General features: G+C 40.7%; 1 protein-coding gene across 5 annotated transcripts in view; it reads left to right on the forward strand.

Moving 5' to 3' along the window:
• The first annotated feature begins 4057 nt into the window (after window positions 1–4057).
• LOC126188892 (protein phosphatase 1 regulatory subunit 12C-like) overlaps window positions 4058–13396 on the forward strand; it is a 385917-nt gene continuing 376578 nt past the window's right edge. For all 5 annotated transcript variants that reach the window (XM_049930575.1, XM_049930576.1, XM_049930580.1 and 2 more), the window contains exon 1: window positions 4058–4345. In XM_049930575.1, the coding sequence (XP_049786532.1) occupies window positions 4097–4345 (249 nt within the window). In that variant the 5' untranslated portion in view covers window positions 4058–4096. The remainder of the gene's footprint in view (window positions 4346–13396) is intronic.

Consider the following 13396-nt stretch of genomic DNA (forward strand, 5'->3'; position numbering starts at 1 on the left):
CTCGTGTTAATACCTATTAATAAGACTAACTCTTTCATGCAGTGTACATGAAAGCTTTGGACCAGTGCTGAAAGATTATTTATTCTTAGTGAGGTACAGATACTCTTTGAAAGACTATATAAGGTGGAGCTGCAACATTCATTTGGTCTATTCTGTTCTAGTCTATTCTCCTAGTTTCAGTCACTTAGATATCCAGAGACTCATTCTTATTACTATCACATACTCATGTTATGAAATATTCAGAGACTCCGATATTCCGATTATCAGATTTCTAGATTATTAGATTACTAGATTTGTTACATACAGCAGTTGCTGAATTATTGGTACTCATATAATGGTTTCATTGCCCATGTGCATGATGGACAATGTAATACAAGTGTTCATGTTTTTTTACTAAATAATACTTAAGTGTTACTTGAAGTCTGGGTACGTATTTCAGAAATCTTTCCTCTACCTTATCCTTAGTATATGTGGCCAGTTGTTGCGCAGGTGAATACTTATGTGGTTTGGTGATTCTTTGTTTTTTTTTAATTTTCCAAAGTTCCATTTTATGTTAAACAGCAACCCCTAATCTCTGAGCTTCTGAGAAGTAATTTGTGTTTTACAAAGCCTAATTGCAAAAAAACAAATCTTTGTCAAATTTTATCTTTGAGTTATAGATTAATTTTCTACACTAAAACAGGGTCAACTGAAGAATACAACTCATATATATCAACTGAAGTATTGTATTCTAACATTACTTCTGTCCATTTTAGTTTTCTTTCACTTTTTCCACTAAATCTACATCTACATACATACTCCGCAATCCACCATATGGTGCGTGGCGGAGGGTACCTCGTACCACAACTAGCATCTTCTCTCCCTGTTCCACTCTCAACCAGAACGAGGGGAAAATGATTGCCTATATGCCTATGTACGAGCCCTAATCTCTTTTATCTCATCTTTGTGATCTTTCCACGAAATGTAAGTTGGCGGCAGTAAAATTGTACTGCAGTCAACCTAAAATGCTGGGTCTCTCAATTTCCCCAGTAGTGATTCACGAAAAGAACGCCTCCTTTCCTCTAGAGACTCCCACTCGAGTTCCTGAAACATTTCCGTAACACTCGCGTGATGATCAAACCTACTGGTAACAAATCTAGAAGCCCGCCTCTGAATTGCTTCTATGTCCTTCCTCAATCCGACCTGATAGGGATCCCAAACGCTCGAGCAGTACTCAAGAATAGGTCGTATTAGTGTTATATAAGCGGTCTTCTTTAGAGATGAAGCACATTTTCCCAAAATTCTACCAATGAACCGAAGACGACTATCCACCTTCCCCACAACTGCCATTACATGCTTGTCCCACTTCATATCGCTCTGCAATGTTACGCCCAAATATTTAATCGACGTGACTGTGTCAGGCGCTACACTACTATTGGAGTATTTAGACATTACAGGATTCTTTTTTCTATTCATCTGCATTACTTTACATTTATCTATATTTAGAGTTAGCTGCCATTCTTTACACCAATCACAAATCCTGTCCAAGTCACCTTGTATCCTCCTACAGTCACTCAACGACGACACCTTCCCGTACACCACACCATCATCAGCAAACAGCTGCACATTGCTATCCACCCTATCCAAAAGATCATTTATGTAGATAGAAAACAACAGTGGACCTACCACACTTCCCTGGGGCACTCCAGATGATACTCTCACCTTAGATGAACACTCACCATCGAGGACAATGTACTGAGTTCTATTACTTCTTCAAGCCACTCACATACTTGGGATACAATCCCATATGCTCGTACCTTAGTTAGGAGTCTGCAGTGGGCCACCGAGTCAAACGCTTTCCGGAAGTCAAGGAATATGGTATCTGTCTGATACTCTTCATCCATGGTTCGCAAGATATCATGTGAAAAAAGGACGAGTTACGTTTCGCAGGAGCGATGCTTTCTAAAGCTGTGCTGAAACAGAAACAATTCAGTTCTCAGTGTTGTAATGTTTAAAATACATCTTTGCTCTTTATGGCTAAAATAGTTAGAGCATTTTTATGTAATTTCATGGAAACATAGAGGGTATTAATTTCATTGGCATAGGAATTGCTAGATTTTATTAAGTTAAAATATTGGTTTTGATGAACATTATTAGGCTTCAGATCACTCATTTATGGAGATATTTATATTTCTCGGTCCCAACATTTAATCAAATAACCGATGCACTATACATAGAGTGTTTGTTCTTAGGCCATACATGCATCTAATAGCTTTTTCTGCCAAATAGTGACTCATCTATCTCCAGTAGATTCCCTCCACAGCTTTATTAGATAATTTATGTGTGTTTGGAAAAAGGTGTAGCAAGCAAGGAGTAACTGTTTTGCACTAACATGGGTTTTTAATTTCTTGTTTAAGTATTAGGTCATTGTTCACTAATCAAGTAAGGAATTCTGAAGTCAAATACACCATTATAAGCAGATACGGGCAGTTGAAGATGCCTCTTCGTTGGTTGACATTGTGATTGTGTCAGTTTGCATTCCTTCGTGATAAGTTGGTTGATATTTCAGTATTCGTCAGTGGCTGTATTCAGATGATAAGTTAAAAGACGAAATTTTGAAAGGGAGTTTTGCAGTGTAATATGAGTCCAACAGTGTTTTTTATTTCTTGATTAACACTGACCAAAGTCAAGAAAGACAATATATAGCCTACATCTGGCTGTTTTGTTCGTTTTCTTGAAATTGCGTCAGTGCCTTTGCGTTCCACAATCCAACATTTTTATCACACTCTGAATAAGAATGGCATGGAATGTAAGGTTTATCTTCTTCAGGTCACCAATTTGATGAGAGTCACATTATAAATGAAGGGGAGACACTGAAGTTTGTATTTTGAGCACCAACAGAACCACAAATATACAGTATGTCCCAGCAGGAATGGTCAATATTCAGCGATATGACAGGAACGATCAATCGAAGCAAAAAAATCTACTAAACGTGGCTCTAAAATGCATAGCTAAATAGCTATGAGTACTTCTTCATCTTCAGTACAGTGAAAGAGATATTCCTAGTGCAAGCGCTTCGCTTTTCATATTTTGGAAGAGATAGTATGGACCAAAGCAAGGAAAAATTGTCTAGTAAAGGTGGGCTCTAATGTGCTTACCTCAAGAAGTAAAAAACACCTGTTCATCTTCGCTGTGTGAAACACATCTCTTCTACTATCAACTGCTTATAGCTCTTGGCATGCATTGTAAATTGTATGTTTGCGAGTTTCTTGCTTCGAATCATCGTTCCCACAATATCTCTGAATATTGGCCATTCCACATGGGACACCCTGTAAAATCCTCTTCAGTGTCCTCATCCAACACATAAGACACGAAGTGAAAAAGGGATTTTGCAATGAATTCACGATAAACATAAAGAAAGGATTCGATTGCTGCAAGAACGTGGATATTGAACGAATAGATCGCAAGTTGCCACTTAAAGCAAATGTAATTGGTTGCTATATTTGGGAGGCATACTTTTTTTCAAAGTTTATGCCTAATTTCACATTCTTTTTGTTTTTATTTAGCTCCAATTTACTGTGGGCGAGAGATTACATCAGAATCCAGTTTGCTGTGCTGTGCTGGACGAGTCATCACTGACTTGCCTGCTCTTTTTTCCTCTGAAAAAAATTGACTTAACCCAGTTCTTTTTTCTTACAGCAAAACTACTTTGAATGCTACTCTGGACAGCTTGTTTCTTTCTTCCATTCTATTTTTTTTTTTTTTTGTAGGTTTTAGCTAACAGATGCATATAATTAGTCGTAATCGATCTGGAGCAATAACTCAACTTGTAAAAATGCGAGTTATCTGTTTTTTCTGCCGACGCTTCATATTAATTGTTTGATACGTGGAGTTCAGTTTCATATCCAGTATTTGAGATAGAAATTGAGCTCTGGTTTACCACAGCCGAGTCGGTTGTGAACAGTGTCTGCTGGCGCGTCACAGATGTGTGTTAAACAAAGTCCTTGACTTAGGCTCGCCAGTTGGAGCCAGTGTATTGCATAATTTGCAGCGAGTTTATTTCTTAACCGCTCCCTCCATGTTGAGTTACACAAACGTATGGGGAGTGTAGGTAGTCATGTCTATTGAGACGAGGTCGAACTCAGCTCTCTTTAAAAGAGCTGAACAACTGAAACGTTGGGAAGAATCAGAAACGAACCGTGTGCCTGGAACACCAAACAGGAAGAAAAAGAAGATACAATTTTCTGCGGGATGTGTGTTTTTAGCTGCGTGTGCTGCCGGAGACAAGGAAGAGGTTCTCCGTTTGCTACAGAAAGGGGCAGACATAGATACAGCGAACGTAGATGGGCTGACGGCGCTACATCAGGTAACAGACGCGCTCTCGCCATTTGGTGGAATTTCAAAATGTCATGCGTATTAGTGATTGTGAGCCAGATCGTAATGAATTGACTGTTATTGAAGTGGGTCGTTACAAAATGGCTGACACAATCTACAGCTGTCCTACTAAAACAACTTTCTATGAATACTATGATGTGTATTCTCCAATGGTTTGAATCCGTGTGAAATTACATTCTGCAGATTTAGAACAGTGAGCTAATTGTGTTGTCCTCAAGGTGGCAACACTACTTGTGATTCAATGTTTACATTACGTTAGCGTTGCTTGGGGTAAACACATTTCTTATGACAGCAAGATTTTACTAGTATTAGAAAATATCAGTGCGTGTCTCGGCGACTAGGAGTTTTCTTGTTTGTTTACATACATGAATTGTTTTATTCTGAGAGACATTTCTACCTCTTGTCGTAGTGTCAGTCACCAGCTATCTACACCATAAGAGTGTATGCATAAATTTATTTAGTCATACAGACATCTTGACAGATGAGTTACGTTGTCGTGATGCCAAGGACTATTTACCATTTCATGAAGGACCTGTAATTTATTTGTAAACATTTGTCACCTATCAGTAGTTGCTGGATACAGATTGATTAGTATGGTTTATAGATGAGTGGATATCAGGTAGGACTGTGTAACAAACGTGAACGGGTCATCTCAGTGTTTATTGGTTTACAAATTGCTATATTGTGTTTAGTTTCTCGTTTTTGCGTGTGCATCATAATTAACAGTCCTTACAATTTCACTTTGTGCCTGTTTCGTGTGCTTGGTGCTTCTATGATGTTGCTGCGGTCATGTAATTTGCGTCAGATAGGTCCCTACATCATTAACTTAATCCACTTGAACTAACTGAACTGACACTGCTGTAAGTGTGTTAATTGCGAATGAATAAATATTGTGATCTTAAGGTTTTGTGTATGTCTGTGTGTACCCTTCTGAAGCAGGACCATATATGTATGCATGACGTTTGGATGCACATTTAGATGGTAATTAGTCAGAGTACTTTGTTGTTGGTTTGTATGTCCATTTGTTTGCCTGTCACCATTGATTCGTTAAAATGTAGAGTGTGCATAAGCAATTATGCTGCTTGAGACGTGGTTGTGGTTTTTGAATTGGCCCTTTTTCAGGCAGAACAATAATTTCTATGCTATGTTGGCCTGTTAGTCAACTAATAATAAGTCTTCATTGAATCATTGTCATCACAGTCTTAGTACAGTGACTGATATAAATACTTTTATGTGTGGCAGACAGACTGTCAGCTTCATTGAGAAAAGTGGAATGTTTATACAAATGGAAAGGATATTCCTTTCTTGCCTGCACAAGTGCAGTGCTTGCATTATTATGGGATTCCTTCTTGGCAGTATCACAAATGAAAAATGAGAAAACTGTGGGCCTAAATGTATTTCTGTGAGTGCATCCATTTGTGCACTTGTGCTTTTTCATTTTATGTGTCTTTCCTAGAAATGGAATTATTTTGGAGAAAGTATTCATCAACAGCTTTTATCAGATATTATGTTGGCACAGTTGCAGTTGTTGTAAAGGCACTGAAAACTGTTTTGACTATTTCTGTTGAGAAAAGGGAGTTATTGTGGTCAGCCAGTCCACTTCATTATTCATACTGGGAGAAACAATTTAGAGTTTGATAACATTTCATTATTTGCTGCTGCCATATGACAATTTTAGCGTTGTAAGTAACTGATACTAAGTGCATTTGTTGCTGGCAACAGTATGTGAATAATTGTACAGACATCTTGTGCGGTGTTGAGCTTGGTGCTTCTGCGACTCTTGATACCTCTGAAAGCAGTAAAGGCGATGTGCACAAGGTAGTACTTTTTTACGTTGAGAAAACTGTGCTATTAAGAAACATAGCCTAGATGTTGAAACTTGTGGTAGTCAAGGACAGTAATTTTGATGCCATTAATAGTAAATTACCTCTGAAGTATCAGAGAAGACAGCTATGGAACAGTGAGGCATTTGTCTGTATTGCTTTACCAGATATCACAAAGTGGGCTGTTGTAAAACTAATGAGTTATGCATAATGCAGTTGAAACTACTTACGGCAGGCGAGGAGTTCAAGCAGAGTGAAATAACTGTTGTGTCGTCATTTCCTGTAGAAGGCTCTGCATGTAGTTCAATAGTGATATTTGTGCAAATAGAAAATTTTAATCCTTACTGAGTGCTTGAATTCTATGAAGAATTTTAGAGTTCCGCTGCCGCTTTCCTGCTCCAATCTCTTTCTCTGGGTATTCAGTTCCAAGGAATTTCTGAGAATTGAATAAGTTTTTTTTCCATACAGTTAATCCTGTTGTGTGGAGTACCTGCAAGAAAATATTGGTGTAAACTTTTCCCAGATTTTGTTGATAGATTATCTTGTTCTTATAAACTGCTTGATGACTGGAGCCACAATCATAGTGGACTGTTGACATGTTCTTGACCCTTTTACCAAGGCTGCTGGAGTTACTTTCATGTTGGCTGTTAAATCTGAAATAATTACTGCTGTGTATGATTATACACCCATATCCATGCTCCATAAGCCACTGTATGGTGGCGGAGGATACGCTGTATCAACAAAAGTAATTTCCTTTTCTGTTCCACTAGCAGATGGAGCTGAGGAAAAGGATTGCCTTTATGTCTCTGTATTAGCTGTAGTTTGTCATATGTTATTCTTGTGGTCCTTATGCAAAATGTATGTTGGTGGCAGTAGTATCATTCTACAGTCAGCTTGAAATATCAGTTCTCTAAATTTTCTCAATAGAGTTTCTTGAAAAGAACTTTGCCTTCCTTCCAGGAATTCCTGTTTGAGTCTTGAAGATCAATGTAAGATTTGAATGTTGTTCGAATCTACTGGTAACAAATCTAGCAACCTGCCTCATAATTTGATTTCTTCCTTTAAATCAACCTAGTGCAGATCCCAAACGCTTTGGCATTAGGCATACTCAAGAGTAGGTCACACTAGCATCTTGTATGATGCCTCCTTTTTCATTGATCCACATTAATTGGAACGTATGATTAATAATACGACAACTATGAATGACTGTTTAAGTTTTCACTGTCTGCTGTTTCGTTCAACAGATAACGTTCTAGTCATCAGCGGCTTAGTGTAGTTTAATTGGATAAAGTCAACTGAGCACAACACTGAAGCTTTCCTCTCATTCTCTTTCTCTCCTTTAATATGTAGCATGACACTGCTTTGATTCTTTGTGGAATTATGTTCACAAATTTGACAATGCATTTTGGATAATTTTTTCACCAAGAGGAATGTTCAGTACGAGTTGTTGGCTTTGGCCAATGACATAATGTTAATGGATTCTGTCAGGTCACCTTTTTACCATTTTGTTAGCGAACCCAAAAAATGTGTGTGTGTGTGTGTGTGTGTGTGTGTGTGTGTGTGTGTGTGTGTGTGTGTGTGTGTGTTGGGGTGGGGGGGGGACTGGTTGTGGTGACCCATTGATCTGAAGCTTAGTCCAAAATAGTGTGAAAGGTAACAGTTCGGTTGTGCATTAACAAAGCCGTTTAGTGTGGCACTTGAAAAAAATTTGGTCATGGTGACAGACTGATTTGTAGCTTTGACCAAGGTCTAGCTTAGGTTGGAAGGTGACCGTTTGATTGTGAGTTGGTGAAACAGATGAATATGACAACTGTAAAAACCTTATTGTTGTGATAGACTGACCTGCAGCATAGTCCAGGTGAAAAAATTGCCAATAACATCGTTAGTCGCCTAACATTTGTGGTGTTTGTCGCATGTTACCTGTGCTACTGCACAAAGCAGAAAACTTGTATTGAACATTCCTGTTTATCAGATTTTTCATAGGGGCATTGATTTTAGGACATTTAATGTACCCTGTTGTCTGCTGGCATTTGTAGGGTGTTTGTGCGCAAAATACGATGGCACAGGCATATGTTCCCTTTTGGCTGTCGGCATTACTTCTTAGTACCAACTCATTAACATTGAACTGCACCATTGAATATGCTGCCATGTAATTTGTAGCGCTCAGAAAAGTTGACTAGGAGACATTACAACAGTTTCCTACTCTAGTATTTTTGAGTACTTTGTTCCTGTTACACAGATGATAAAGTGTGGAACTTAACCATAACTTCTACTATTGAGTATCCAATAAAGTTTCCACACACATTAAACATGTTCTTGTAAATGGTGTTGAGTAAATTCTGAATATAAGTGTCCCCTATCATTCAATAACATTTGAAATCAATGCCATGGTTGTCATGTCAGCAGGTGCAGTGGAAATAATTTTCCATGGCTCTTGGATATTTAACTTACTGTTATGCTACTTCTATAAAATGTTAGTGTATAGCTGTCTGACCACCAAACATATGTGGTCAGTTTATGTATGAAAAGGGCAGACTGTCAGTATTTGCAGTTCCTTTGTCCAAGGAACATTTTACAATGTTTTAGGGTCCATCAGCTTAATACAAGGGAAATCTATGTCATATGTACAGACCTATGAATGTGCACACATGTGCAGTGAGGAGAGGACAGTACACACACTTCAGATGTGATCTGAGTTTTTAAACCATCCTAGCAGTTGCCTGAAAAACATGGCACACTTAAATTGGTGTATGAGGCTCCTGAATCTGAGGCAGGTGTCTTAACAAACGCACTCCTTTGGTTGATTATAAGTTAAGTACAATGCTCTTACATTTGTATGTACCGGAAGCAAGTTACCTTTTTAAAATAAAAAAAATAATTATGCATCATTTATTCAGTCTTAATGCTACACACAACCCAATACATTTGCTGCTGACTAAGAACAGGAACCATGCTCCCACACCCCTAATACTCTGTATGTTCCCTTCTGCCTATAGGAAAGACAGGAGACGTCGCTTCATGATGAGTGAGCTGTCGATTTAATCGTGCTGAAACTTTGATATTATGCACTAGCATTCACCTTTATATATTGTTCATCCCTACTCAGAATTCTCAAAATACACTTTAACTGTTACTTCACTGGTATCTCTTTGCACACAATGTAGTAGCCTTTGATGACAGTATTAGTGCACCACATGTGGAGTCATCTGGTACAAAAACCAGGAAGTAACAATATATGGTGATACAAAATAGAACAGTAATGAAAGTTTAGTTGTAGATAAATAATTTAGTGTGCTTGAGTTCATTTGTAGGCTGTTGGGGGACTAGTTTCTTTACAAAAGAGATTGCTTATGAGGCTCTTATGCCAGTAATAGTGAATACTGCTTAAATATATGGGGTTTATGTTAGGTGTGAGTGATGGAGTTGGGGGGGATGGGGGGGGATATCCAGCATACACAAAAATGGCAACATGAGCTATCGTGCGTGCATTAGCCCTGAGAGAAATTGATTGTGATACAAATGCTGAGAAATATCAACTGCCAACATTAAGGAGTAAACATTATTGAACACCTGGAAGCACACTGTTAGGGCGTCAGATGTCTTGACAAAGTGCTTCTCAATGAATTCCAAGAATCGCTTTCAGGACCAAATCTGCAAATATTCGTCAATTCCACATGCACTGGAGTATAAAAAGTTGTACTGTCTACAACCCATCTAAGAACAGAATAGGGCGAAACTGTATTACAATGCACAATAAGAAAGTGTCCATTTAGCACTCTTTTTATCACAATAAAAGAGTGCCAATTGGCGCGCGCGCGTGTTGCAAGAACTGTTGTTTCCAGTTGATAAACATTTGACTAATGTGCAAATGCTGCCAATTCGTAACTATGAATACCGTTTTTGAGATTTAGTGTTGGAGTATGGACTACACGTTTTTCCTCGAATTTCTCTTTCATACTTCTTCTATCAGTCTGCGGTTGCTTCACAATAAAACGCCATTGTAGAATAAATACGTCGCACAGCTGTTCGTATGTGCGTATCAAACGGACGCGCGAACTCGTCGAGTTAATGTGTCTATTAATTGACTGTCTAGTATTGGTAGTAAACTTTCAAAAGTCGAATGTACCGAAGCAATAATTACAGCACTGTTCACTGGTTGACATCTCATGTATCGTATCATTGTTACTTAAATAGTATCGCCTAGAATGTAAAACAGAAAAGACGAGGGCAGATCGCGTGCCACGGGAGGGTGGGGCCATCTGGCGCTAGCTCGATCATAAATAAGACGTTCTTCGCCGTGATGACCGCGCCGAGTTATAAATAGCCAGCCCGGCGCCTGGCTGTGGTACGGTCGCGTCGGCGCGCCGAGCGTCGCTGACCTGCTCGAGACGACCATTGCGTCGGCGGCGCACACGTGCCTGGTGGACAGAGTTACGAAGTGCTCGACACCGTACCCACAATCTCAGCTCCGGGGGAAAGAGGGGGTCGGGGGCCGGCCGCGGCGCCCATGTTCGTTTCCCGATGAGTGGTCACTACAAATGGTTCTGGACAGACTTGCTACTGGTCACTTTGTGTCGGGACAGGACTCTAGTTCTGTTTCTTCCGATAATTTCTGTTGTGGGGGAAGTCAGGTGGGTGAGGAGTTGCCAATCGTGGATTTCCGAAACATCCGTGGCTTAACTTTCAATGAACAATAGTTCGCTCTGAACATTAGTAAGTGTAACGTATTGTGCATATACATGGTGATTATAATTAAACTTTCAAACTGCTGTATAAATAACACCACTGGTCAGAATGATATCAAATTGCAATGGAATATTATCGGAGAAGGGGAAAACGTATGGCAGAAGAAAATGACATATTACAAAATGTAGCAATAGAGGCCGCACTAAGCATCATAATTTAATAGGGGTCGACTACAAATGACAAATGAATCATACTACAATACCTAAAGTGTATGTTTGACGCTAAACAAACTGTATTACTCAGTGTGCATAGGTGTACAGGTATGATACTGTTAGTTATGGAAGCCCATCCACCATGGCAAGGTCATATCACACTGGATAGGAAAAATTGGTTTTTGTCCTGATGCCAAGAACTGCATATAAAGCATTAGTCAAAATAAAATCGTATTATTAATTTCCATGTGACTGGCACAACCATTTTGTGCAACAAGTTTAAATCGAGAAACAGAATGTTCGACGACTGATTGAAGTGTTCCAGTGTCACGTTCAGAATGTGTTGCACAAGGTGTGCCTTTAATGCAGCTGAGTTTCCAGTCGGAACACTGAACGTAACACCTTTCAGATAGCTCCACAGCCAGAAGTCACATGACCCCCTGCAGGTCCGGGGGTCAGAATAGGCCTGAGGTTAGAGGCAACTAAGAGGTGTCTCACACTTTTCAGCCCTTCAAGTTCAGGTCTCATTTTATGGTTTGAGCTGCCACTTTCCAAATTCTACAGAAGTGCGGACCATATGGGGAAGGATGCCTTATGTGGTGCATGAGTTACCTATAGTGCCCTTAGATTCAATCTCCTGAACCTCATGTCATGGCTTTGCATCTCCATCTGCAATTCAACTATTGGGTGAGGGCTTTCCGGGGCATGTCATCTTCTCCTGTTGTCTTATGTCCTCTTTCACCCCCCTGACAATATTGGATTTCTCTGTGCCCAGTATCCAGCACAGTAGCCAGTCAGTTGTGGTGGGGCTGTCGTGTACCCATTTGATGGTAGACCCCCTGAAAACACATCGATCGCACTGCTGATGCCTGAGCTGTAAACTCCCCACGTATGCCAAGTAGTAGATGCCTATCTTCGTGGGGCATCAGGACTCCTGGCAACGACCATCATGCCAGGTGGCCTTTGGTGTGGCTGGGTGGCGCCTGTGGGGAGAGGCCCTGATTGGAGTGGGTGGCATCAGGGCAGATGACTCGCAATGAAGCAGGCTAAGCCATCTCTTGGTGGTGACCATACGGCGCCAGCAGTCTCTTAAGAAGGGCAAGATCGAGTACAGTGTGGACAGAAATGACCCTAAATCGGTTCCCTCCCTCACTACACTGTGGAAGGAACGTAGGGCTACAGAAAGAAGAGAGCCATATTTGCCTTGGTATTTAGTCTGTAGCTGAAAGAAAGGGGACTCCTTTCTACTTACAAAGCCTCAATATTTTGTTGAACGTCTTGAGGATTAGTTTGGGGAAGTGACAGTGCTGTCCGTGATTAGAAGCAGTGCAGTCTTGATTCAGGCAGTATCCCCAGCCCAGTTTCGGACGTTACTCGCTTTTGTTTCCGTCACTCCCCATAAAAGCCTCAACATGGTCCAGGCGATTATTTTTCCATCGCGACCTCCTCTAGCAGTGTGACGACGAACTCCGTGCCAATCTAGAACAGCGGGTGTTCATTTCATCTGGCGCGTTTACAGGGGACCCAAAGACAACAGGGTTGCTACTGCTGCCTTCATCTTGGCCTTTGAGGGTGACTCATTGCCCGAAAAGGTCAAAGTAATAGTTTACCACTGTGACATCAAACCATATGTCCCTCCCCCTAGGCAGTGCTTAAAGTGCTCGAAATTCAGGCACATCTTCCTTTTGCACTTCCAGCACCACATGTTGAGACTGCGGATGTCCACTGCATAGAGGTATTCTATGTGCACCACCTCCCGCTTGTATCAACTGTGGAGAGCAGCACTCTCCCTGCTCGCCAGACTGCACTGTATTAAAAAACGAGTGGAAAGTCGTGGAGTACAAGACCCTGGACCGGTTGACTTACCAAGAGGCTAAACGTAAATTTGATTGATGACATCCAATTTGGTTGACGTCCACATATGCTGCAGCTGCATTACCATCGTTGTCACATGTACCAGTTGTACCACACTCTATGCCGCGAACAGTGGGCCCTCCAGATCTCGAGAATACATCCGCCCCCTTGGTGGTAGGAAGAAATATCTTTCTGTTGCTCCCAAAGTACATACTTTGGGAGCAAGGCCCCCCCCCCCCCCCCAATGCAGTGGACCTCCCCTCAGCTGGAGAGGCAACAACCTCCCTGAGCTCCTCTTGTGTGGAAGGGGACCCTTGGGACCCTCTCTACTAATGCCACAGTGGACACTCGCCAGTGGCTTAAGGAGCCAAAAGCCACTGGGCGAATAGCTTCACGGTCTTCCTCCGTGCCTGAAGCCACTTCGGAGAAGTCCTCCCAGCAAGCACG

Source organism: Schistocerca cancellata, chromosome 5 (genome assembly GCF_023864275.1).
Source record: "Schistocerca cancellata isolate TAMUIC-IGC-003103 chromosome 5, iqSchCanc2.1, whole genome shotgun sequence".
NCBI classification, from domain to species: Eukaryota; Metazoa; Arthropoda; class Insecta; order Orthoptera; family Acrididae; genus Schistocerca; species Schistocerca cancellata.